The following is a 22,766-nucleotide window of genomic DNA, read 5'->3' as shown; positions in this document are numbered from 1 at the left end:
CGACAGCACGGCGGGCAGGGCAGGGGGAACGGCGGCGCCTCAGCAGCCCCTGAGGAGACACCGCGCGCGCGGATCCCGCGAAATGGCGGGTGCTGCCGCCTCGCGCCCCTCCCGCCTCGCCGCGGCCGTTGGGGAAGCCCCGCCCCGTCCCGCCCGCGCGCCGGGGCTCGAGGCCGCGGGGCGGAGCCTCCGCAACGGTCGCGGCGAGGCGGCGCGAGGCCGCCACCGCCTCAGAGCGGGGGGAGGGGGGCAGCGCCGGCCCCGTCCCGCCTCCGCGCTCCCGCCCTCCGCCTCCGCCTCGGCCCCGCACCGACGGCGGCTCCGCCTCCGCCTCCCGGGGCGGTGAGTAGGGGAGCCCGCGGAGGAGGTGTTCAACCGAGCCGGTCCCTAGGCCTCCCCTCCCCCCTCTGGCGCCTCAGTGCGACACGTCTCCTCTCCCCCCCCCTCCGCGCTCGCGCCTCCTCACGTCTAGCCCTATCGCGATAATCGCGCCCAGAGGTGGGGGTGGGGGGCTGCTGAGCGCGGCCTGCCTGGGCGCGGAGGGCCGAGGTCAGCCGCTCCGCGTCAGACCGTTTTTAGAGAGGGGCGAAAGGCAGAGCGGGGTGGAGCTGCCGCTGCGGTTCCTCTTCCTGAGGGGAGCAGCGCCGCCCGGCCGGCGGGGACCGGGGAGCGGGGCTGGGGGGGCGGCGCTGGAGCTAACGGTGAAAACGGCCGCCGGGGCCTGGGCGGGAGGGTGTTTCCGCGCTGGGTGAGTAAGAGGGCACCGGCCGCGAGGCGCGGGGTTTCGCCGGGCCGAGTCGTTTCTGTCGTAGGCCGGACACGGCACATGCGCACCGTGCGCTCCAGAGCAGAGGAAAGGTGTTAGCAAAATGCTAAATAACGTCTCCCTGCTCGTGCGTGTGTGTGAGTAACACCTGTGGCAAGGAGCTGAGCACGGAAAGGTGATGCTGTGTATAAGCCTTTTCCATAAGGGGCACCTGTTAGCATTCTAATATCTTGGTGATTAAAGAGGAAGAAAAGAGGGGAAAAAAAGATACTTTACTTTGTTCTCAGTTATAAAATGTAAAATATTTGCCTTTTTTTGCACTTTTAAACAGATTCCTATCTTAAATCTGCAACAGGATGCAGTTGCAACTGTGACTTTTTTGTACACCCCAACTGTTGGTAAACAGATACGTGGTATCTGTTCAGATGAAATGATGTTTCAGGGTTTCCTGTTTGGGTGCTTTTCCTTATTATGTCTATGCTATTTCTGTTTTGTTTCAGGGTAACCCATGAAAGGGGGTATGAGTATCGTCTGTGGTCTAAAGTTTCCCGGCAGGAACTGTATTTTCTTTCATTTGACTTCTTTGACCAAACAGGGGAAATGCAGTAGTTTCTATAGATCTTATGCAAGACATTGCCGAATTCAAGTCAGCCGTATACTAGATACATGTCAGAGGCTAGATTTGAGTAGAAATACTAGGAACTGCTTTTTGTCTGGAAGCCCTAACTACTATGGAAACTCAACTGGTAAAGGACAGAGGTGTCTTTTGAATGTTGTAAATACAGAAGTATGCAAGAATGCCCACCACAGTTCTGCAAGATCTTGCTTCCTGTCTTCTCAGCCACTGGTGGAGAAGATCACTTCCCTCCAAATCAGTTCCCTTGTGCAACTCCCAAATCGTTTTTCTGCTTGGAACATTCAAATCATCAGGTTTTTTCACATATCACCATCATTTCAGGCTGCTCCAGTTCCTCTTTTCTGGATTATCATTAAACCAGCTCAGAAATTACTTGCTATCATTCTTGGCAGGTAAAATACTACCTTCCCCTCTGACAGTAAGACCTCATTGTGCATAGGTTCACTGTTGTTCGTAGAAAATGATATGCGCACATGAAGTGTTTTCATTTGAGTATTTGTGTAAATCTTTGCAGGACTGGAGGCTCAACTTGTACATTTGATTTTATTCCAGTTTTAGGAACCAGTCTTTACCCACCTCCAGCTAAAATTGCTATGAGCTTATGGGAACTACCTTTGGTAGCTTTGTGTTAGAAAAATGTTTTCTTTATCCTTGAAGAAGACATTAAGAATCAGGCTTGAAAATTAACTTGGAATTTCAGAAATGCTGAGCACTCAACAGCAAAGCAGTATCCTGTGGGGTACCAGCCAGCCATAGCTGCACAAACAAAATATCCATTTGGTGTTGCTGCTTCCCAAGACTCTGTATGCGCTGCACGCTTTTGTGCTCCACAGCCTTCCGTGTATTCTAGATATATCAGGGCTGAGGTGGCTGTTCTGGGTTGGATAACCCTGTTCTCTTCTAACTCCTTGGTATGTGGACAGTGCTTTGGAAGTGGGGGAATGTGCTGCCCAGGACACTTGCTGTCTTTTGAATTCCAGGTGGTCCCTTGCCACCTGATGCTGGGAAGCAGGGGAAGTTTGATTCTTGGGTGTTTTTTTTTTTTTTTTGTTTTTTTGGTGAATAATCTGAGTTTTGGGCAGCAATGCCTTGAGTCTGTTGCAAGCATAGGTGCTCTGGCACTGCAAGGCTGGTTTAATTAGAGACTAAATTCGTGTTTGTCATCTTGTGTGTGCTCTGTGTGTTACAAAACTAGAATTCCAAGTGTTATCTGATAGTCAAATTGAGTGGTTTTGGAGTTCAAAAGAGCTCTGCATGGAAGCAGATAAAACTATAAGCCAAAAACCCAATCTTCCCTAATCTTGTACCAGTTGTAATGGCAACATCTTTAAAGCAAAACTTTTCAGATTTAAACTGAACTGCTGTCCTGAAAATTTAGAATTTAGAGTAATTTAGAAAAATGTTTTGCTAAAAGTGATTTGTTTTCCAAGAGAATGGAAAAAGAATGGAAATGACAGTTTGCTCAACAGTGTTAAGAAAGTTGTTTCCATTATCAGAGGTGTTAGATTTATCTTTTGTTCTTCTCATTCTCACTTACACATGGTAAAGGGCGATAGAGCAAGATACTAAGGGGTTTTGCTTCTCCTGCTTCCTGTGTGAGGGAGGAAAGGGAATGGAGTAGGGGGGGCAAGTAGAGTGTAACCTTTCACATGCTCTCACGTGAGGTGAGGATGTAATAGGGAGTAGAGCAAAGACAGACAATAACAACCCCCTTTTTAACTACAGCCTAGATTGACAATGTTTGTGTCTTACAGGAGCATAAGAAACTGGTGGAAGGCACTTCCTCCTAACAAACGGGAACTCTTCAAGGAAAGTGCAAGGAAAAATAAATGGAAGATACTTCTGAGTGTCAGTAGCTTAGGAGTTTTATTTATTGTGTTTTATTTTACTCACTTGGAAGAGACACCCATCACAGGGCGTGCTCGACTGTTGGTGTTTGGAAAAGAACATTTTAGGGAATTGTCACAGATGGAGTATGATATGGTAAGATTTTAAAGTAAATTCAAAATGCTCTAAAACTGTTACTGCTTTTTTAGTGATGATGTAGTCCAGTTACTGAAATGGCCAAACAAACCTAGTGGTGTCCTTAATAAGTCTTGAACTTGAAAGTAAAGGCTTCAGCTCTTTTCTCTGGCATACTTCCTGGCAATCAGATTCTCTTTTATCCCTCAACAGAAATGAGAATTTTACAGTACTTTGCTGCACTTCACACTCAAAACCTCCCAGAACACCCCCATTACTTACCTAAATTCTTTCTCAGAGTTCAAGAACACATGATGGTTAAAGAACACATTACATGAATGAAGCAAGTACTTCTAACACAGTTATTGCAATATAACAATCATGTAGAAGCAGTAAAAGCATAGCTAATAGGTACATGCTCAGACCTGTCTCATTTTCTTTGCTGGTTTGAGCACTTTGGCTCTTGTTTAAGGTCCTCTGTTTTCAGTTGTCATCTTGTAAGGTAATACTCTCCACCATTCAGAATGCCTTCTGTTCTACCCCTTTTTTTCTTTTGATCAGCTAATCTCTGTTTAGTTGCTTTCTTCTTTGATTTCTATAACTTTCTCTAAGTTCTGTAGCTTTCTGTTCTAATGTCAATGAGACTTGATAATCCAGCCATACACAGACATCACTGTATTACTGTATTACAGAGAATGTGAGATAAGTAAACAGAGCGGAAGAAGTATAAGGATATAGATGAATTGTCTTTTATATAATCTTTTCCAGATTATACATTACAAAATAAATGTACAGATATAGAAAAACTAAATTTAAATAGGATTTCAGAAGGAGTATATAGAAAGGTTCCCCAAATTGGTGCCCTGCCTAACTATGCATTAAGAATGCCTCAGAGGTAGGAGGATGTAGGGCCAAGTTTACAGGTCTTATTCTTGATCTGTGCTCAGTTTATTTCCTTTTAAGGTTTATTCCTTAACTTGTGTGTTTGAAAGTCTGAACTGTAGTATATTGGCTTTGGCTGTATGGATGAAGAACAGATGAAAACTGTATTATCACATGTGTCAAATAAAAGTATTTACTATCAATTTAGATCTTTACTAAGTTGTATGTAGTCACTAAATGAGTTTACCAGTTAGTCATTTACTCTATATTTATTCTGCCTGGTGATGAATTGAATTTTTGTTTCATCAAACATTCATCAATAAATTTTTGTTTCAGTGGATGGAGGAATTCAAAAATAAAATGTTACCTGCAACAGACGCACGCTATCAGGTTGTGGAAAGAGTTGTTGGTCACTTATCTGAAAGCAATAAGGACATCCCACAGGTCTCTGAGCAGAAGTGGGTTATCCATGTGGTTGAAGAACCAGGTGTAAATGCTTTTGTGCTTCCGGTAAGTTAAACACCAACACAAAAATTATTAGCAATATTAAAACAACATTTTATTTCTATATCTTTTATGTAAAATTGCACTTTTTCTTTTTGTTTACAGAATGGACAAGTATTTGTTTTCACAGGACTGCTAAATGCAGTTTCTGATATTCACCAGTTGTCTTTCATTTTGGGACATGAAATAGCTCATGCTGTGCTGGAACACGCAGTAAGTATTTATTTAAAGAAAGCTTTCTAAAATTCTTAAATTACTTCTAATTACTTCTTCTAATTAAGATTTTTCCTATCGCTGCCAAGCAGAGTTTCAGTGTGACTCTTCCTCATTAATGAAATACTGAGTTTGAAATGAGTGTTCTCATGCGGTATATCCTTAGAACTTTATGTAGTTCTTGATAACTGCTGGAAATCCTACAGCAGTGTTAGCACAATGTCTGTCAGTATTTTTTTTTCATAACTCTGCAGATGGATTATGGCTTACTATTAACAATCATTTAGAACTTGGTCTGGAGATGTCCCTCCTTCTATAGTGCAGATGTAAGGAACTGGAGGCGCTCAGCAACCCAGTTTGTTACTCCTAGATTTGTTAATACCCACAGAAGTGGATATACCTTAACATATTTTTTTAAAATACATGATATTTTTATTAGTGTAGCACACAGTTTTAGAATTATGAACTCCAGAATGCCTGGAACTTGATTCTGCTTTTGCAAATGATTGCTTTCACAAACTTAATTTTTCCATACTCTGACATGAATGCATTGAAATAGGGATTTCTTTGTCATTTGCACAGAATCAGTGCAATCATTTGGTTGTGCTTTGTAGGTGCACCTAAAAAAAAAAAGAGGATGGTACAGAAATCTGCCTTACACTGTTCTAGATTGGGATGATTTGCTAAAAAGTACTTCTTTGTCTGCCTCTGAAATAATTTCTGTCTGTCCATGTAGTTTAAAGAATTGTAGTCTTTACATACTCATTAGTTTCAGAAAAACCTAATGAGGAGCTTTTAAAAGTAAAGATCCTCATAAATTTGCAAAAGTAATCTGGAAATGGATAAATACATTTTAAAAGCGCATTGACAAACCAAGAGAATTGCTTACTGGAACTTGTATGCCTTTGGATGAGCAACAGTATTCACATTGTAATTCCTTGGGCTCAGTTAAGCCAGCTAAGACTTGTTAAACTTTTTACAAAACTTTTCTAATAATAAAAAGAACTTACTTTGTATGGAACCTATATCACCCAACTGGCATAGAGAGAAGTATTGTATGATTTGGCTAACCAGTTTTGTGGTGCACCTTGTCAATGCTCATATCAGTTTGTCACGTGTCAAATAGAAGTCCAAAAACCAGAAGAACTTTAATTCCTTTCTTCAGGATCTCTTAGATTCTGAAACTAAAACAACACAACAGAAAATAAAAAATGAATATGGTAGGTGGGACTGCATATTGTCCCCTTATTTTATTGGGATTCTTGTCTAAAAGTTGTCTATCTCCTCTCAGGTTAATGTAAAGAACAGTCTTCTAGATCTTTTGCGTAGACTAGTGTCTACCTGTTCCATATACATTTACATATACATGAACTATTTCATGGCATTTTTGCTGGAGAATTCTACCTGTATGTTGCTATCGTCTTATCCCAGGCTTTGAATCTCTCAATTTTGGAGACAGACAGGATATGTTTGCTCAAGTTGTATTTACATAGTTGATGTGGATTATAGACTGAAAGTATCCTGTATCCAACTGTTTTTGTTTGTTTTGTTTTGGCGTGAGCAGAGGAGCTTGTGTTAGCCCTGTATGTCTGGCTGCATACTTGCACTGAAAAAAAAGGGCGATTTTATAGTATTTCCAAATTATATTATATTATTAAAAAAAAAAAAAAACTTAGTAAGGAATGAAAACTGGACCATTTCTGTTTTCAGGCAGAGAAGGCCAGTCTGGTTCACTTCTTGGATTTCCTATCACTCATCTTTCTCACTATGATTTGGGCCATCTGTCCTCGTGATAGTTTGGCGGTTGTTGGCCAGTGGATTCAGAGCAAGTTGCAGGAGGTAAGACTGACTATAGAATAGTTCATACAACTTACTTGAATACATCGACTTGCATAATTGTTATATGCTGACATTCATTGCTAATGTGTTTAAGTATTTCATATGGTCATTCCTTAGTTGCATGGAAAAACATTCATTTATATTCTTTGGGAGATAGTACCAGTAACTAATCTGTTTCAGCAAAAAGATGAGAGAGAGATTACAAGCCGGCATAGCTGGGTTTATTTCTGAAGGGAGTATGTTTTTATAAATATACTTCTGCTTTAGTTGATATGTGTTGTCTTTTATCCTTTTGAAGAACTTTGGATCTTCTTAAATAATGATTGGGTTTTGGACTGGACAGGTCCTTCATATTTGCTTCCAAGTTAAGTTTGATGATTGTCTTTTTAAAATGTAGTTTACTTTCTAAAGCTCTAGATGTTGAAGTGCCAAGTTTCCGTCTTGAATAGCTGTTAAATTGTTTCTAAACAAACTAAAATATATGGAATGAGTATCTTTTAAATGCATTGTTAGTGGTAATAAAACATTTCCAAGATAAGAAAGTTGAGAATCTAAATGTTCTTTTAAAGTAGAAACCACACTATAATAAAACTTACTGAAATATAATCCTTTCACATAGCATAAATTCCAATAAAGTAAAATTTAGAGTTCTTATAGTGCCATCTTTCTTCTGCTGCCTAATTTACTGTCTGATTCTGGACAGTTATTGATCTATTTCTTACAATTTTTTTTTCTTTTTAAGAAAATTTGCTTACATTGTAAAACTTGTCTGCATTGTAATAAAAAACCTCCTTAGTTTCTTTGACTTCTTTTGCTGCTTTTCCTAGTATTTCCTCCTGGTTCTTCAAAACATAAAATTAAACATAACCAATCTGTTTGGCAGTTCTTATCCTAATGGGTAGATGTGTGGATTCTGAACATAAATTACCTCTAAAGAGCTTGGATGTTTGTACAAGTAGCTAAAAAAACAATACATTAATGAATGCTAGCTGGTATTTTGAAGAGCTGAATTAGGAAAAAAGCCAAGTGAGTCAATTCTGAGACTGCTCGTAATTTAGACAACAAGTTTTAGCTCCCTGTCAACATCTTTACTTCAAAACTTTTTTCCTTTTATAGTTTAACTGCAGCTGATATTTTAGCAAGTGGTGTCATAGTTTGGAATTGTGCTTTAGACTGCAAATGGAATCTGGATTTAAGCTCATAGTCCTACTGTGCTATAGAAAAGATCTTCTGTGATCTATTGTACGGTAATGTCCCATTTAAAAATTCTTATCAGGCTCACCTTCAATAAAATTAAATGTATCCGCATGTAATACAGAATAAAGTGATAAGAAATATTGGCAAAGCTTCATCCCATATTCTAAAGGTGCTGAATAGAGAGTTTTGTTTCTGTTGCTTACCCATGAATGCAACATATAATTGCTTCTGCCATTCAACATCTGCCTATCATGCTTACGTGAAAATGTTTCTTTCTGCACGCTTTCTCAGGACATTTTCTTTTCTTCCCTATTTTTCTTTTCTAATGTTCTGGCATCTCAGTTTGTCCTTATTATCCATGGTAGTGTCTTGCACCACTCTTTGGATTATTTAAGCCACGTTGCAGAACTCACTTCTGTTTCAGTCTCTGTTCTTCTTCTATGTCCTCAGAGACTACTTTTTTTCTTAATGACTATTGTTGATTTGTAGCTATTCACTGTAAGTAACTTCCAGTGACTCTTGTTAGGTCTTTTGGTATGTTAGCTTCAGTCCTGCTTTTCTCTCCAAAACTAGTGGGTTTGTCTTTGCCTTAGGAAATTTTTAAGTTCTCTTACGGTGTCTCATGGTAGTGGATGGTGTTTAGTCATATAATTCTGAACTGAAACACACTGACTTTGCTTTTATAGCAAAAGTTCTTTTGTAGGGAAACTAAATCACATGAGCCTAGGAACTTTCTTGGAATAGCCCAACATGTGACCCTGAGGTTTACTTACATCCCCCACACTAGTGTGTACAAATACAGTACTTCATATTCCCTCTGTCTTCCAGGTAATGCCATCAGATTTGTATTTCACGGGGAAACTGATTCCTGATTGTCAGCTTACCTGGAACTTCCTTTTCTTTAACATACACATGGTTCTGGCCAGTGACTTGAAAAATTAAATCTTTCTTTCTTATTGCATCTAATTTCTGACAGGAATTTTAGAGTTTCAAGATCTAATTTCTAACTCCCCCCCCCTCCCCCCGAATGCATAAGAAGGACATGTTTCTCTACCCAGATAAAGAGCTGGTAAAAGCGTTTTCTCTACACTTAACTTGCACGCTCTGACTCATCAGTTGGTATTTCCTAATCATGCCCAGACCAGAATGTTGTGACATATTCCTTATAATCTCTGCAGGAGTTTACACACTAGAACAAGCTGTTTTAACAAGTCCTAATTAGCCTTTACTGTAACCTGATGTACTAGGGCAGGGCTGTCCGAAACTATGTGAATTATATGTGCCAGAAAATCCTGGGTTATATAAATAAATATTTATTTGACAAAACTGCCTATGTCCTTTAGTGCCTATTAATACAGTATCATCCCCCAGAAAAAAAGAGGTAGAAGTTGGTCAGATTAATATCTTCTGATTAGATTTCTCAAGGACAATTTACAACTTCTGTTAGGAGTATAATCATGAAAGAGGAGTCGTTTCTGCATGGAAGTGTTTATGGTTATGTTTGATACTGGGGGCTATTTACCATGCATATGTAGGTCACATGAGGTTAAAAGACAGTTGTCATAAAAGTTTAAGGGAGCCATTGGATTTTTTTGCATATAGTTGCTACAATTAAAATTTTAAACAATGCCAGTTAGAGTGAAGTGAAAAATTTCCATTTTGTGCATAATCAACTTGTTTCTTCTAACTGTGAATCTTGCACGCAACCCTGATCAGTAATATGTCTTTGCTTTTAATGTTTTAAATCAACTAATTTAAAGTTGGCATTGTCCCTTTGAGTGCTGCAAAACGCCATGAAACTTGTTGATGGTAAAGGCTGTAAAAATATGTATAATTTTAATTATTTTCCACTGAATACAGAATCAATGAATGGCATAAAATGGAATTAAAGATTGGATTAAGAAAAATTAGGACTGACCAATTGCAATGTTAATATGATAGATAAATGCTTCTTCTTATGAGAAGATTAGAAAAATAACTGCAATGCTGCTTGCTTTGTATGTGTTCAAAGACAAGAAATATTGCTTTGTTGTGCTTCTTTCCAGTTTATTTTTGATAGACCATACAGCAGGACATTGGAAGCTGAAGCTGATAAAGTGGGACTTCAGTTTGCAGCAAAGGTAACTACAGATGGTTTGCTCTACTAGGAACTTACCATTTTTTCAGTTTCCATTAAAATTTGAGCGAGTTTCACACTTCATACAGAGGATCATTCATTTCAGGATCCCCTAAATCTTTAAGAAATGCAGGTTTATGAAGTAGCAGGAAAATAGAACAGTTTATAGGGGAAGACAAAGGCGTTCTGGCTAAACTGTATGTAATAAAATTAAAATTTGTAAGATGGAGCATTATTAACTGCAAAGGATACTTTCTACATGGCTTATTACTATTAGAAGAAAAAGCTACATATTTATAAAGAAGAGAAAGCCAAATAGTGAGCTTTCATAAAAAAAAACCATTAAATTTTATGCAATGATATAAAATGTACTTTAATTTTGTGTCTTTTGCCTAATTTCTATCTATTACAAGCACTTTGGAGGAATGCTTTAATATATTTTGGTGCACTTAAAGTATTCTGATCTATAATGTCTACTTGCATAACAGTACAGTTACATTTAAGAACTTTTCTGTATTGTGATTATATTTTCTGTGGTTGCTGATAATTACAAAGCATATAGCTACTTCTCTGATATTTTAATCTAAATACAGCCATGAAAATAATATGGCTTTGCTAAAGTAAGTGTAAAATTTGGTCAGAAACTACTCAGAACTTTTTTCACCTCTTTTTGTCCATGTGGATTTTAACTAAATTAAACAAAATAAAACAAATCTGCCAGCTCTAGCTAAGTGCAGTAGAGCTAGAAAAATGTTAGAGAGTTAGATAACTATGAGAGCAGCACCCTCTAGTGTTAATATTTCATAAGGAAGATTTCCTTTTATTAATAGGATTATTAATATTTCTTCAAGGCAGACTTTTTTTTTTTTTTTTAATGAATTTGATTCTGGGACTGAAACTGCGCTTGCTGTTTAAAATCATCTAGGGGAATAATACAATCCATGGGAAAACATAATTGCTCTTTAGCGATATTGCTCTTAATAATTCCTCTTTTGGTAATAAACGGTATTTCTAGCATAAATGCCAGAAATTGTGAGCCTGATCCTTTTTCCTCCTATTTCGTGTATAAAATTTTTAAGATCAGTGGAACTACACAGGTTTTAGAAGGAATAGATCCAGTGTCTCTGTGAAGGAGTTTTTACTTTATTATAGCATTTTAGAATAGCCTTTTTCTGTCTGATATAAGGGGGACCATCTGAAGAGGTTTTGCAGATCTACAATATAAGATGTCTGCTGTAATTCAATGTGCATTAGAATGTGTATTCTAGTACCTTAAAAACACAATGGCGTATACGTTTCCTCTCTGCTTGCAGGCTTGTGTGGATGTGAGAGCAAGCAGTGTATTTTGGCAACAGATGGAATTAGCAGAAACTATTCAAGGGCAGCCCAAGCTACCAGAGTGGCTCTCCACACACCCTTCTCATGAAAATAGAGCTGAACACTTAGACCGGCTTATCCCAGAGGTGAGCAGAATTGAGAGAAGCGTGGCTTTTTCTCCGAGAAAGGTTGCCAGAACTAGTTTGATGTTTGTTCACAAGCTACTTTTTTAGCATCATGCTTATCTTTATTTGTCATTACAGAAATTTTCTGTTATAAAACTCAACCTTCTTAAAGCTTTTATTAAATGAGGAAAAATTAAGACAGCATAGGTAAAATGTAATTATATTCTAGGATATTTTTCTGATTTCTGATTGAAGTGTAATACTTCTGCTTTTTAATATTTTTCTGATATAGATATGATAGTGACACAAGTCTCATCCATCCTTTTTCCATTTTGGAAGCTGGAATTTAAGCTGGGTCCTTAAACAGTCTTGTCTTCTCTTGCTTTGGTAGCTAGCCCTAGGCTATCAAGTAGAGAATGCTCCATCAATTCCTGTCTCTCTCATTGATGCAGGATTGAATATACCTTGAATAACAGTGCCTCAGAAGAATGTCAAATCCCCAGTAGAAGGTTTCTTAATAGCCCTAGTTATGATAGGTCTCTCTAGATTTTGCAGCCTCTTTTTTCCTCACATTTCTCTAACTCTTCCATCGCATTAGGGAGTAAATTTTACCCCACTCTAAGGAAAAGGAGCTAATTCATGCAATTGCCCATCAATCTGCAGTCTGTTCTTTCTTTCAGATTTCCTCTCAGAGGAATGCCAAGTGGATAACTGCTTGGGGATTCTCTTAATTTGCTGTGTTACTTGCTGGTAGCATAAGCAAAAATTCTGTTGTTAGCCAAATGTTAGTTTTGTAGTTGAAAACCGTGCCAAGCTTAGTACTCTTAATTTGTTTACTATTTTTTTTAAATAAAAAAAAAAAAAAACAGAACTGTTTAAAGATAGGGATTGTTAGACTTAACAACAGCAAAGCCTTGTTTTTAAATAGGCTGAACTGTATTTTGAAATTTCCTTCTTTCTTGAAACCGACTGGCAATTTCCTTTTTGAGGTGTTTTACTGTTTTCAGAGGAGAAAGAGAGATGATTTTCATGAATCCTTTGAGAGTTAATGCAGTAAATATTCTAAATGATGGCATGAGTCAAAATAGAGATTAGGGGTAGGAGGTCGGAGACTGGTTAGGCTGAATATATTAAATTAATTTGCACATACTGTACTTTGCAGAAATGACTTTCTGATATTTAAATAGATTGTGAGAATATTTTGATGCATTTTATAACATGTATATTAGAGCAGCAGAGTTGGAAAATGATGGTTCTTGTGGAGCCTCAATTATAGTTACATTGACTGTAAAGGGTTCAGGATCCTTTATTTTTATACAATTATTGACTGGCTTATAAAGTAGCAATGAAATGAATTCCAGGACTGAGCAAATAAGTTATGCATTGGTGTGTACCTGGCAATCATATTATTTCTGTCTTATCTCTTGTAGTTTGCCAGGTGGAACAATCTTTCTTTTTTGCATTACTGCTCTAACTTGCAGGAGGGGCAGAGGCTGGGAAACTTTCTTCCAAAGAACAACTGAGGAGGACTAGGGATATTTTTGTTTGCTTTTTACCTTAAACATTTTTTTGGAGAAGGATGGGAAAGCAGGGGCTGCAGGCTTTGTGTTGAACAGAAGTTCACTAGGTGAGTGAGGTTGATACAGTAGAAGTAGATAAAAATGAAAGGGGGTACGGAGAAGTGTTGTTGGAGACTTCTTGCCTAAAAATTTGACTCTCCTTCCTCTGACAGCTGGCTTCTTGAAGCTAAATCTCAGGCATGTGAAGAGAATCCATGGTCTTTGTTGTCATTTACTATCAGCAGCTTTTTGTTTTTCATTGACATACTTGCATTCTTTTAGAGCAGTGTATTTACCATGTGTTAATATCCATTAGATATTCAGAGCTCAGAGGGAGAAGCCAAATTTCTAAAAGGGCTGTTAATAATATCTCTATATAAAGAAACTGTACTTCTTAGTCTCAGTATTGGATCCTTCATGGGCAAGAAGCAAGGACTTAAATCCTAAAGGAATTCTGCTTTTCTTTACCTTTGTATTTGGTTTTGAATATTACTTCAGTTGAAGTGGTCTTTCCCCAACAAATAAGAATGAAATAAAATGGTTTGTGTTAAAGATATTGATACAAATGTAGTGTTTCATATACTGGTAGTGTTGAAGCTGAAATAGTTTTCAGGGCAAGGCAATATCTATTATTAGACCAGGTACCATACCTGGGGGAAACAGGGACAAGTTTTTGGGCTTCTCAGGCCCTTCAGATATTTCTCTACAAATTTCTGAGCAAGTTCACAATAAACTGTGATCTTATAAAACAAAGACTTTTCTTCAGGTGATGAAGTTGCATGTCTCAATGATGTGATTTAATAGTCTCAGGAAATGTAAATTAAAACGGGAATATCAAAGAGATTCTCTTTTCATATAGTTAAAAGCCAGGGAGAAAATCAAGTGAGTTTTAAAGATCTTAAATTCTGCTTTCTGAATAGGAAACAGGCCGTTGCAAGCTATGGCCAAACCAAGGAACTAGTAAATACATAATTATAAGCAGTTACTAAGTGACATTGTCCTGGAAAGGCTATGAAGAAAATTAAAAAGATTTACCATATTTTTGAAGAACTCCTCAGACTGGGAGAGGTTTGGATTGTAAACTAGGGAAATGGAGAAACTGAAGTCTACTAAAATTCCTACATGGAAGATGGTGAGATACTTAAAGAAGCCCTGTGCATGCATACAATTTTTTAAATACTTTCAGGAAAAGAAATCATAAAATAGTTCTGTACTAGTGGAATGATGCTTACCATTGTTCTGGAGAGAAAAATCATGGAAGTGCATTGTCAGAAAGAAGCTGAAGGATCTTCTGGTTCATCTCTGAACCTTTTATTTTAATGTTCTTTGACTGCCTACAGTTTGTCTACCTTTTTCTTAGTATGCTGTCCAAATAAAGCACTGTACATCAGTTGAAGCTTCAACTATGCTGAATAAAGCAGGAGACTATCTCCTGTGCCTTCTCGGTGATACAAAGATTCTTCTTGACGTGATATTTGCTTTTTGTGGCATCATGTAGTTGACTCAGATTCTGTTTTTGATTCACTGTAACTCTGTTTCCCAAATTTTCTTGGGAAATGCCACATTGTGTTGATTTCAGAAGTCTTATGAAGTTGGGATATGTCACCTCTACTGCTTCTCTTTTGCTTGCTAGGCCAATCAACTTGTCAAAAAAAAGAAAAAGTAAATTAATTCGCTTTGTCAAGATTTGTTCTTGTCAAATCCATATTGACTATCACTTTTATTTTCATTTGGGTAGTTATTGTTTATTTCTCAATCTGATGTCATTTCAGATATTGAAGGTAGTTTTATTTCTCTTTCTTTTCAAAGAGGAGATGGTATATTTGCTGTTTACTTTGAGACCTGCAGGTAATCACTACTGATTAGAAGGTTACTTCAGATAATTCTATAAGCACTTTCAGATTATATTGCTCAAGCCCTATCAATATGAAAACTTATTAAATAGGAAAATAAGAATTAAAAGTTCTGACCTGTGTTTGTATCCTGTTCATAGAGTTGTTATTTTGTCACAGCTTTCCTTACCTGTGCCAACTGAAGCAGTGGAAGATTTGGAGTATTAGCATTATATATCATTCTATTTTCTTCTCCATCAGTAGACCTATCCATTCTTTTATCATCTTTTTACTGCTATTTTACTTATAGAACCTGTTGCCTTCTATATCCCCTGCTAATTGTAATTCATTTTGCAACTCAACTTTTTTTTTTTTTAACCTACATTCTTGACTTTTCCTTTTGTTTTTGTCAGAATTGCAAGGTCAGAGCATAAGTCAGCCCTACCAAGGTAATCATAGTTAATACACAAGAGACTATAACCCTTGGCCTGGTTTGAGGACAAAAGAATGCTGTGACTTTTATCCTGAGAGAGCTGGCAGCCTGAATGTTAGGATGCACTCAGAAAGACTGTAAGGGTTTGAGATGCAGTTAGCCTGGATCTGTGACAGTGTTGAAGGAATAATAAGGAAAGCTAAAAATTTTCTTCCCTGTTTTTGTCTCTACTGGTAGGTTTTATATGAAAGCAATAGGATGAGGCAGAACTCCGTGATTCTTACTGCTCCCCACTTCCAGCACATTGCAGGAGGTGATTGCAATCATATTGATTAAGAAACTGCTTCACCTTTGCTGCTTACAAGCAAAAATTTTCCTGTTTTATAATTTGAGATCTTCTGAACCTGTAAGCGTGCAGGTGGTCTTTATTCTGAACAGCAGTACTTCTGTCTTAATGTTAACTTGAGAAGAACAGCATTAAAGTACTCTCATTTCCCAGGTGCAGTTGTGTACTCACTCTAGCTAGTTAACCTTGTCTCAGTTCTGTCCATCTTCTTTATTCGTAACACTCTTCAGTATATGCAGTCAGTGAAATGTTCTTATTTATAACATTGATATGCATGTGCTTCATTAAGAATGTTTTTACTTGTCCTCTTGCCCAAACTGTCAAGATTAAATACTGACGACCAAATTGCTCGAGCAATATTGAATTACTGAATTTGAAGTTGCTAGTGATTTTGAAAGTACCATATGGCTGACCATGTCGGGCTGTTTTATCTTTCAGGAAAAATATATTGTGAGCTCCTCAGTCAGTTACTGTCATCTTAATGATGCTACAGTGGTGCTGGCACAAAACAAAATGGCAGTAGCCAACTGAGCTAATGAAGAACGCCTTCTAAATAGGGTTGAATCTTTCATACCCTTCACAAACATACATACAAAGGCTACTTTGACTAGAGTGTGTAGTCATATTTATTTTTAACAGTGAGATGACATGTTAACATAGCTTTCCGTTCTCAGATTGTAGTATTTTTAATGGCATGTGAGTTGATGTGTTATCTTGGCATCTCCTTCCCTCTTGGACAGCTTTATGTGTAGCAAGAAAGCAAAGACATCCACAGGGTAAAAGTGTTAACTCTGAAGTATTGTTTTTGACCTTTGATGTTGTGACTTCAGTATTTTAGATAAATGAAAACATGGAAATAAGCCAGGCACTGTATAGCCAAGAAAATCAGAGATTTAAAATGGCTAAATTAGTTTAAAAGAGGATTACATTGCACTTTCCAGGATACAATCTAAATCTTTATATTTCCATTTGCCTTGAATAATGCTGCTTGACATTAATGCAGTCTTGCAGCAGCTTATGTTCTGGAGGAGAACAAGGGAAAACTTGATTTGTCATAAATGTCAGTTTAGAAATTAATTGGTCACTGAAGCAGAAGAGTGTTCAGAAGTATAGTTAACATTTGGTGACTACATGGACAATCACCTTTATAGGAAAAAAAATACTGAAAGCTTTATTCTTATTGTTTTTAAAAAGTTAGACAATTGCCTAATCTAGACTTGTGTGTCCAGTGATTTAAACATTGTATTTCAGCAATAAGCAGCTGAGAAAACTCTTGTTATGTTTCTGGAACGTGTCTTTTTCTAAAAAATAGTTGTTGCTTTTAAATTCTGTTTGTTTCTAGGCATTTACAGGAAATTCTTACCAGTTTACTACATGAAAGTTAGGGAGAGATAGGCATTGGTACTTCCTTATACAAAGAGATTAGTTAAGAAGCACTATTTTTCCATTTTAAAAACTGTTGCGGTAAGCTGCTCCCACTGTCTTTGGTGAAAGGGTACAAAATAACTTCAAAATGATGAGTAAATATTTCTGCATAGGTGTACTGGAAAGGTAGGACACCCTCCATATAGGGAGTTAGAGGCAAGCGACACTATCTGCGTAGACTCTACATTATTTAAATAGGTGTAGCCAAATCTAGTATATATAAAGCAAATAAAAAAAAAAAAAAAAAAGCAGAATTTTAAAGTGCAGTGATAGGAATGCTGTGAAAACGTGTTACCTTCCTCCTCTTTAATCCATCTAGAGCAAATAAACAGTCCCTAATACTTTTTGACAACAGTCCCCAATACTGTTCAGCAGGCATCTGTCTGCAACTCAGGACAGGTGTCACTGTTACCATTCACGAACACAATTATGAAGAAAAAAGGAGTAAAATATACATACAAACTTACTTTCCCATGAAAAAAAGAAAAATAAAATTGGATGTTCATCTGCCCACAGGTGTATATTTTTAACTGAGACTGAAATACAGTTAACATTACATGAAAGTGACCATGGCATTGATTAGCACTTAAATATCAGACTAGTTTTTGACTACTCTTGTGCTGTTTCATTTAAACCAATGGATTTTGGTATTTCATCTTGCAAATCTTGAAAAATAGTTCTCAGCGGAAATGTAGAACCTTCCAAAATCCTGCAAGTAATAGTTTTCTATGTAATGTATAGAAATTTGCTTCTCTTTGGTAGCTTATGTGGATTTGTGGGAAAATTCATGGCTACTAGTAAGTCTGTGGACAACTGGTTGGAAAGTACTACATCAAACTGAGTTCTGTGGTAACTGTTTTTAGCTATAAAGCATGCTGCCTGTTTGTGTCGGCTAGTGAAAGTATGTTTAATTTCATTAAAATGAACACCAGCTTTAGTGTCCTTCAAAACAGCTGTTTATACTATTTTATATCAATTTCTTCACAATGCTTTTGGGAGATGAAATTCATCTGTTTTCATACCTTTCTCAGATTGCCTACAAGGCAGGATGATCTGTGAACCAGAATACAAAGCTGGAGGAAGTACAAGAAGACTGTGCTCAGGGATTTTGATACTCCAGGAAATCCTTTAACTCCTTTGTGCCTCCACTTTCTAATCTGTAAAATGGAAATAATGATGCTTTAATTCTTTTGTAAGCAGAAGTAATTAAAATTTGATTTCTTAGTGCTAATCTCTTAATCCAGGTACATTTTTCTATTCTAGGAACATTGTTTTCTGAGAACACTTGGGAGTTGTGTGTTCAAATGTTTTTTGGAGATGAGATCACTTGTGCAACTGGACCTTGACTATATTGATTGACTCTCTGGATCTCTGTGCTGAACAGTTAAATGTCCATTATGTTATTGATGATTTTTCCCTCCTCTTTTGAGTCAGATACGTATATACAGTTATTTCAGTAATGAAACATATCTGATGAAGTAGATTACTCACAATTCTTTTTTCTTGATGCAGTCATTTTAATTTACATGTGAATATGGGAGAAAGGTACTGCTGTGAACAAATGGCACAAGAAATAGTTCAAAAACTTCATATTTACCTATGTGGTACCTCTTAGAGTATCCATTCTTCAGGAGACTGGCTGAGAAAACATTTTTTCATTCATCTTCTTTCATTCTTTTCATTGTTCTACCACATTAAATGTTACCTTTCTTCCCAAGAATTCTTGGTTTCTCTTGAAAAATTGTTCACTAACAACTCTATTGACATTATAGTCACTAAACTTTATGTAGCAAATGCAGACGTTACTGGGAAGCCAAACAGCTGACTGAAGTTTTTTGAGTGAGCTTGACTTATTTTCCTATGTATTCACAGGCTCTTAAAATAAGAGAGAGCTGCAATTGCCCATCTCTTTCTGGACCAGATCCTCGCCTCATTTTCAGACTTAACATGCAACATCTTCTGGAATCATCTAAAGATCAACAATCCCAAAATTCTGCAAAGCAAGATCTTGCAAAACCAAAACTGGATTTGCCTCACACTCAAAAAGTGGAAGATATGCCAGTAACTTTTGCAGTTAAACCTACAAACTCTTGATGATAATGTTACCAAAAGGTGACAATAATATTCAATTTTTATGAAACTCGCTGTCCTGAAGGTCTATCTTTTAAGGCAAATTTGTCTTTGAACCATAAAGAACATCTAGCCATTCATATTCTATGTTTCTTTCTTGTGATCTCCCACTCAAAGCAATAAGGAGCTCTGCCCACACAAGAAGAGCAGTATGTTGGAGTAAAAAGTTTCTTATTATTCATCAAGGGTTACTAAAAATAAAACGCTTCTCAGGGGAAAGATAATCTTGTACAATCCAGTCACACAGTGTAATTTTCAGCTTTATCAGGCTCACCTTGATCACAGGACAGATGAGCCAGAAGCATCCCTAAAGCAGAGAGGAAAGTAGTTTTCATCACTTAAGTTGTCTGGTTTATCTTCCTGTAATTTGGATTAGATCTGTTCAACTTCATTTGAGAAATAATGATGAGAACATATTGCCTGTTCCACATATAAAATGTTTAAAAATATTAAGCTGAGATGCAGTAAAATAGCCTATGGCCTGGATATGCCCCCACTTAATTATGTGGGTTTACTGCTGGGATTTTTCTTCTTGCTAAGGCATTTTAGAATATATATTGATTCAACATTTCTCTTCAAAGCAACCTAAAAGTGTTGCACAAAGTTCAATTTAAAAGAGGAATTAAATAATTTTCCAATGAAGTCTTTCTTCTAAAAATGCTGTAGAAGAACCAGTTTGTAGCGCTACAGTGCTTTGCAAGGATGATTGTGGTATCCTTTTTAAATGCTCGGGATGCCTCATCAGAGGCCAGATTTATTTTGGTAGCAGTTGATCTGGACATATCAGTCTGGATACAAGTAATTGCTGCTATGGAAATATATTAGATAGTAGACACAAGTAATGATTTTTTTTTTACCTGTACAGCTTTAGCAGTTGTACCCTATGCTAAAAGGGGACTTCTCAGGAAACCGGCATCTAATCCTGGGCATAAAAAAAAAAAAAAAGCAACAAAACACACCCTGCTGCCCCCCAACATGACTTTTACTATGGAGATCAATATGCGCAAGATAGGTAATGCTGATGGACCAGCCAGCATAGTCAGCATGTTATCTTTTTATTTGCCACTGGTTGACAGATCCTTGCTCTCCTGTTGATGAAAATATTCTATGTTGATCTTACAGGAAGAAATAGAAAGAGGCAGGAGCAAGTAAAAATGAAAAATGAAATCCTTTTCTTTTATCTGTTCAGATGTACTTGCTTTTTTTTTTTTTTTTTTGTTACTCACTTTGTATTAAAATAAAGTTTATCTATAGGAAGAAAAATCTGCTTCATGTATGGTAGTATTTTACAGTAAAGGGGCATTCAAAAGGTTTGGCAATGTATGATATTTTAAAATGTTCTTTTTTTATATATGGAGGGGGCAGACCTTATCATATTTCTTCAATTTAATCAGAATGCAAAGTTTAAAAAGGGGGGAAAAAAAGTTTTCAGTGCTGTCAGTGAATCTGTAGTTTGAAAAACAGTTTGTGAAACCAGTAATTTTACTGACTTCAGTCAAAGAACCAGGGTCCTCTGAGAAATGCTAGCAACTACCCAGCTTACCTCTATTTGGAGGTAAGTCATTGTATTTGCGGTATTGACTGTGTTGATGATTCTAGGCCTGATTATATAGGTCTAGATTGGCTGCATATTGCTTGCAAGCTGTTTTAAAATCTCTCCTCGATACTACTGGCAAGAGGCAGAAAGTCCAGCCTGACCATTATTCATCCATCTATTTTTATTCTTAGTGACAGGAGTTTTTGTAACAGACGTTCAGTGATGTGTTAAAGTATTTGGACGCTGTCACCTGAAGGTAAACAGAAAAATACACCATCTAGATTTCCCTGTGGCCTTTATAGTTTATACTGCAACACCAGGACTGCAATGCTGCTGCCTCTCTCTCGCTCCAGTGTCAAAGCTTGTTTTGTTATCCGGGGTTCCTGGTTGACATGCAACTTGATGTTTATGTCGGTTAAGACTAGGGAGAACATAGAAGAGTTTTAATAGCGTTCAAGGTTAAGAATGAAACTACGCAAGTTTCATATTTCTACTGTCTATTTTAAGCGGCCTAAGTATTAGAGTGGAATATTGGTGGTGCAAATTTAAAGTTCAACAGAGAAGATTTTTTTAATTTGTGTGTAAGTGCTCTTGTAGCCATGATAGTCTAATGATGTAAGAGACGTGAGAAAAGTTTTAAAGGGAGAGTAATAGTTTATATTAGACCAACTAAAGGGCTTATGTGCTTTTTCCAACTGTATTGGTCTAATAAAAGATACTTCTCTCCTTATAAACCTTATACACACATGCGCACACATGTATGTGTGTATATATGTACGTATATATATAGAGAGAGAGATAAAACACATAGAGATTTAAGCTTCTAACCTAAAACACTATATTTTACAGTCTGTAATGGGATGTTGAAAATTTCATTTTTTACTTTGCATCTTGAATTATCTCTAATACTTTGTCAAGTGCTTTAGAAAGGAGTTCTCTTTTCTCTCTGCTTCTCTTGACTGTCCAACACAGAAAATGCCGGGTGCTTGTCTGCCTCTCGGTAGGCTCTTGTGCCTTAAATTCTTACTAAATACTGTACTTTGCATTTGCCTACATTGTTGAAGTATTTTCAAATACTTTCTTGAACAGATAAAAGTTAACAAAAATATTCTTGCTTTCCAAAGATTTGAGAAACCTCAGCAAAGGCTACACTATTTTAATTAAAGAAAATATAATTATTTTAAGTCCATTTTAAATTCATTTCAAATATTTTAAATTCATTTCAAATTATGTCCCTTAGGAAAATATTGTGATTGCAAGCTTCTGACAAGCTGCAGAAACTTTGCATTGCAGTTGTATAACTTAGTATGTTACAGGAAAGATAGAGCTAGAAATCTAGTTGAAGGAATTCAGTACTTGAAAAATGCATATCATCACAAGAGGGAGAATAGTGAGTAAAAGGGAATAAGGTAAGATGGATTGATAAAAATGTTTCTACATTTCTACTGCCAGTACTGCGTTCTGTGCTTCACAGCTTCTTATAGAAAGATTAAGTATATAGTACAGGTTGCACTAAATCTCTCCTATGCATTTACTGTACTGGCAGTGTTAGGAGATTTGACAAGCAGGGCAGGTGTGTACAAGGCATTTCTGTAATAAAAATGACTCTCTGCAACTTTTGGTCTTTCATGTTGACATATATATATTTTTTTGAAATAATGCTCTTTCTGAGGTGCCTGATTTGAAATACATAAGTGCCAAGAAAGCAAAGAGCTGTTAGAATGCTCTTCGTTTTTGAATTCTGTTTGTAGTCATTAAAAGAGAAACAAACTTGCAAGCTTGATGCCTTTTGCATGTGTTATCTAGACTGCCAGTTTTTTTCCTCGTGTAGTATTGGTATTTCAGTATCTCAAGTTCAGAAAGTACTTCCAGTATAATACTGTGTTGTAAGCTATTTTACTGCCATCAAAATTCTCCCTGCTAAAATTCCTTGTGCTTTTTTCAGC

General features: G+C 37.1%; 1 protein-coding gene across 2 annotated transcripts; it reads left to right on the top strand.

Annotated features, from left to right (window-relative positions):
* The first annotated feature begins 218 nt into the window (after nt 1-218).
* On the top strand, nt 219-20,644 carry OMA1 (OMA1 zinc metallopeptidase). Of its 2 annotated transcripts, none has more exons than XM_067301311.1 (9): nt 219-342; nt 1,267-1,795; nt 3,158-3,386; nt 4,584-4,757; nt 4,857-4,964; nt 6,675-6,803; nt 10,046-10,120; nt 11,430-11,579; nt 18,185-19,015. In XM_067301311.1, the coding sequence occupies exons 2-9, from the start codon at nt 1,275-1,277 to the stop codon at nt 18,203-18,205; spliced, it is 1,407 nt and encodes a 468-aa protein (XP_067157412.1). In that variant the 5' UTR covers nt 219-342; nt 1,267-1,274; the 3' UTR covers nt 18,206-19,015. The 2 variants fall into 2 exon arrangements, with proteins under 2 accessions (XP_067157412.1, XP_067157411.1); XM_067301310.1 differs by lacking the exon at nt 18,185-19,015 and adding an exon at nt 19,026-20,644 and having other exon boundaries at nt 221-342.
* Nucleotides 20,645-22,766: the final 2,122 nt, after the last annotated feature.

Source organism: Apteryx mantelli, chromosome 8, assembly GCF_036417845.1.
Source record: "Apteryx mantelli isolate bAptMan1 chromosome 8, bAptMan1.hap1, whole genome shotgun sequence".
NCBI classification, from domain to species: Eukaryota; Metazoa; Chordata; class Aves; order Apterygiformes; family Apterygidae; genus Apteryx; species Apteryx mantelli.
This window is presented reverse-complemented; position numbering and strand designations above follow the sequence as displayed.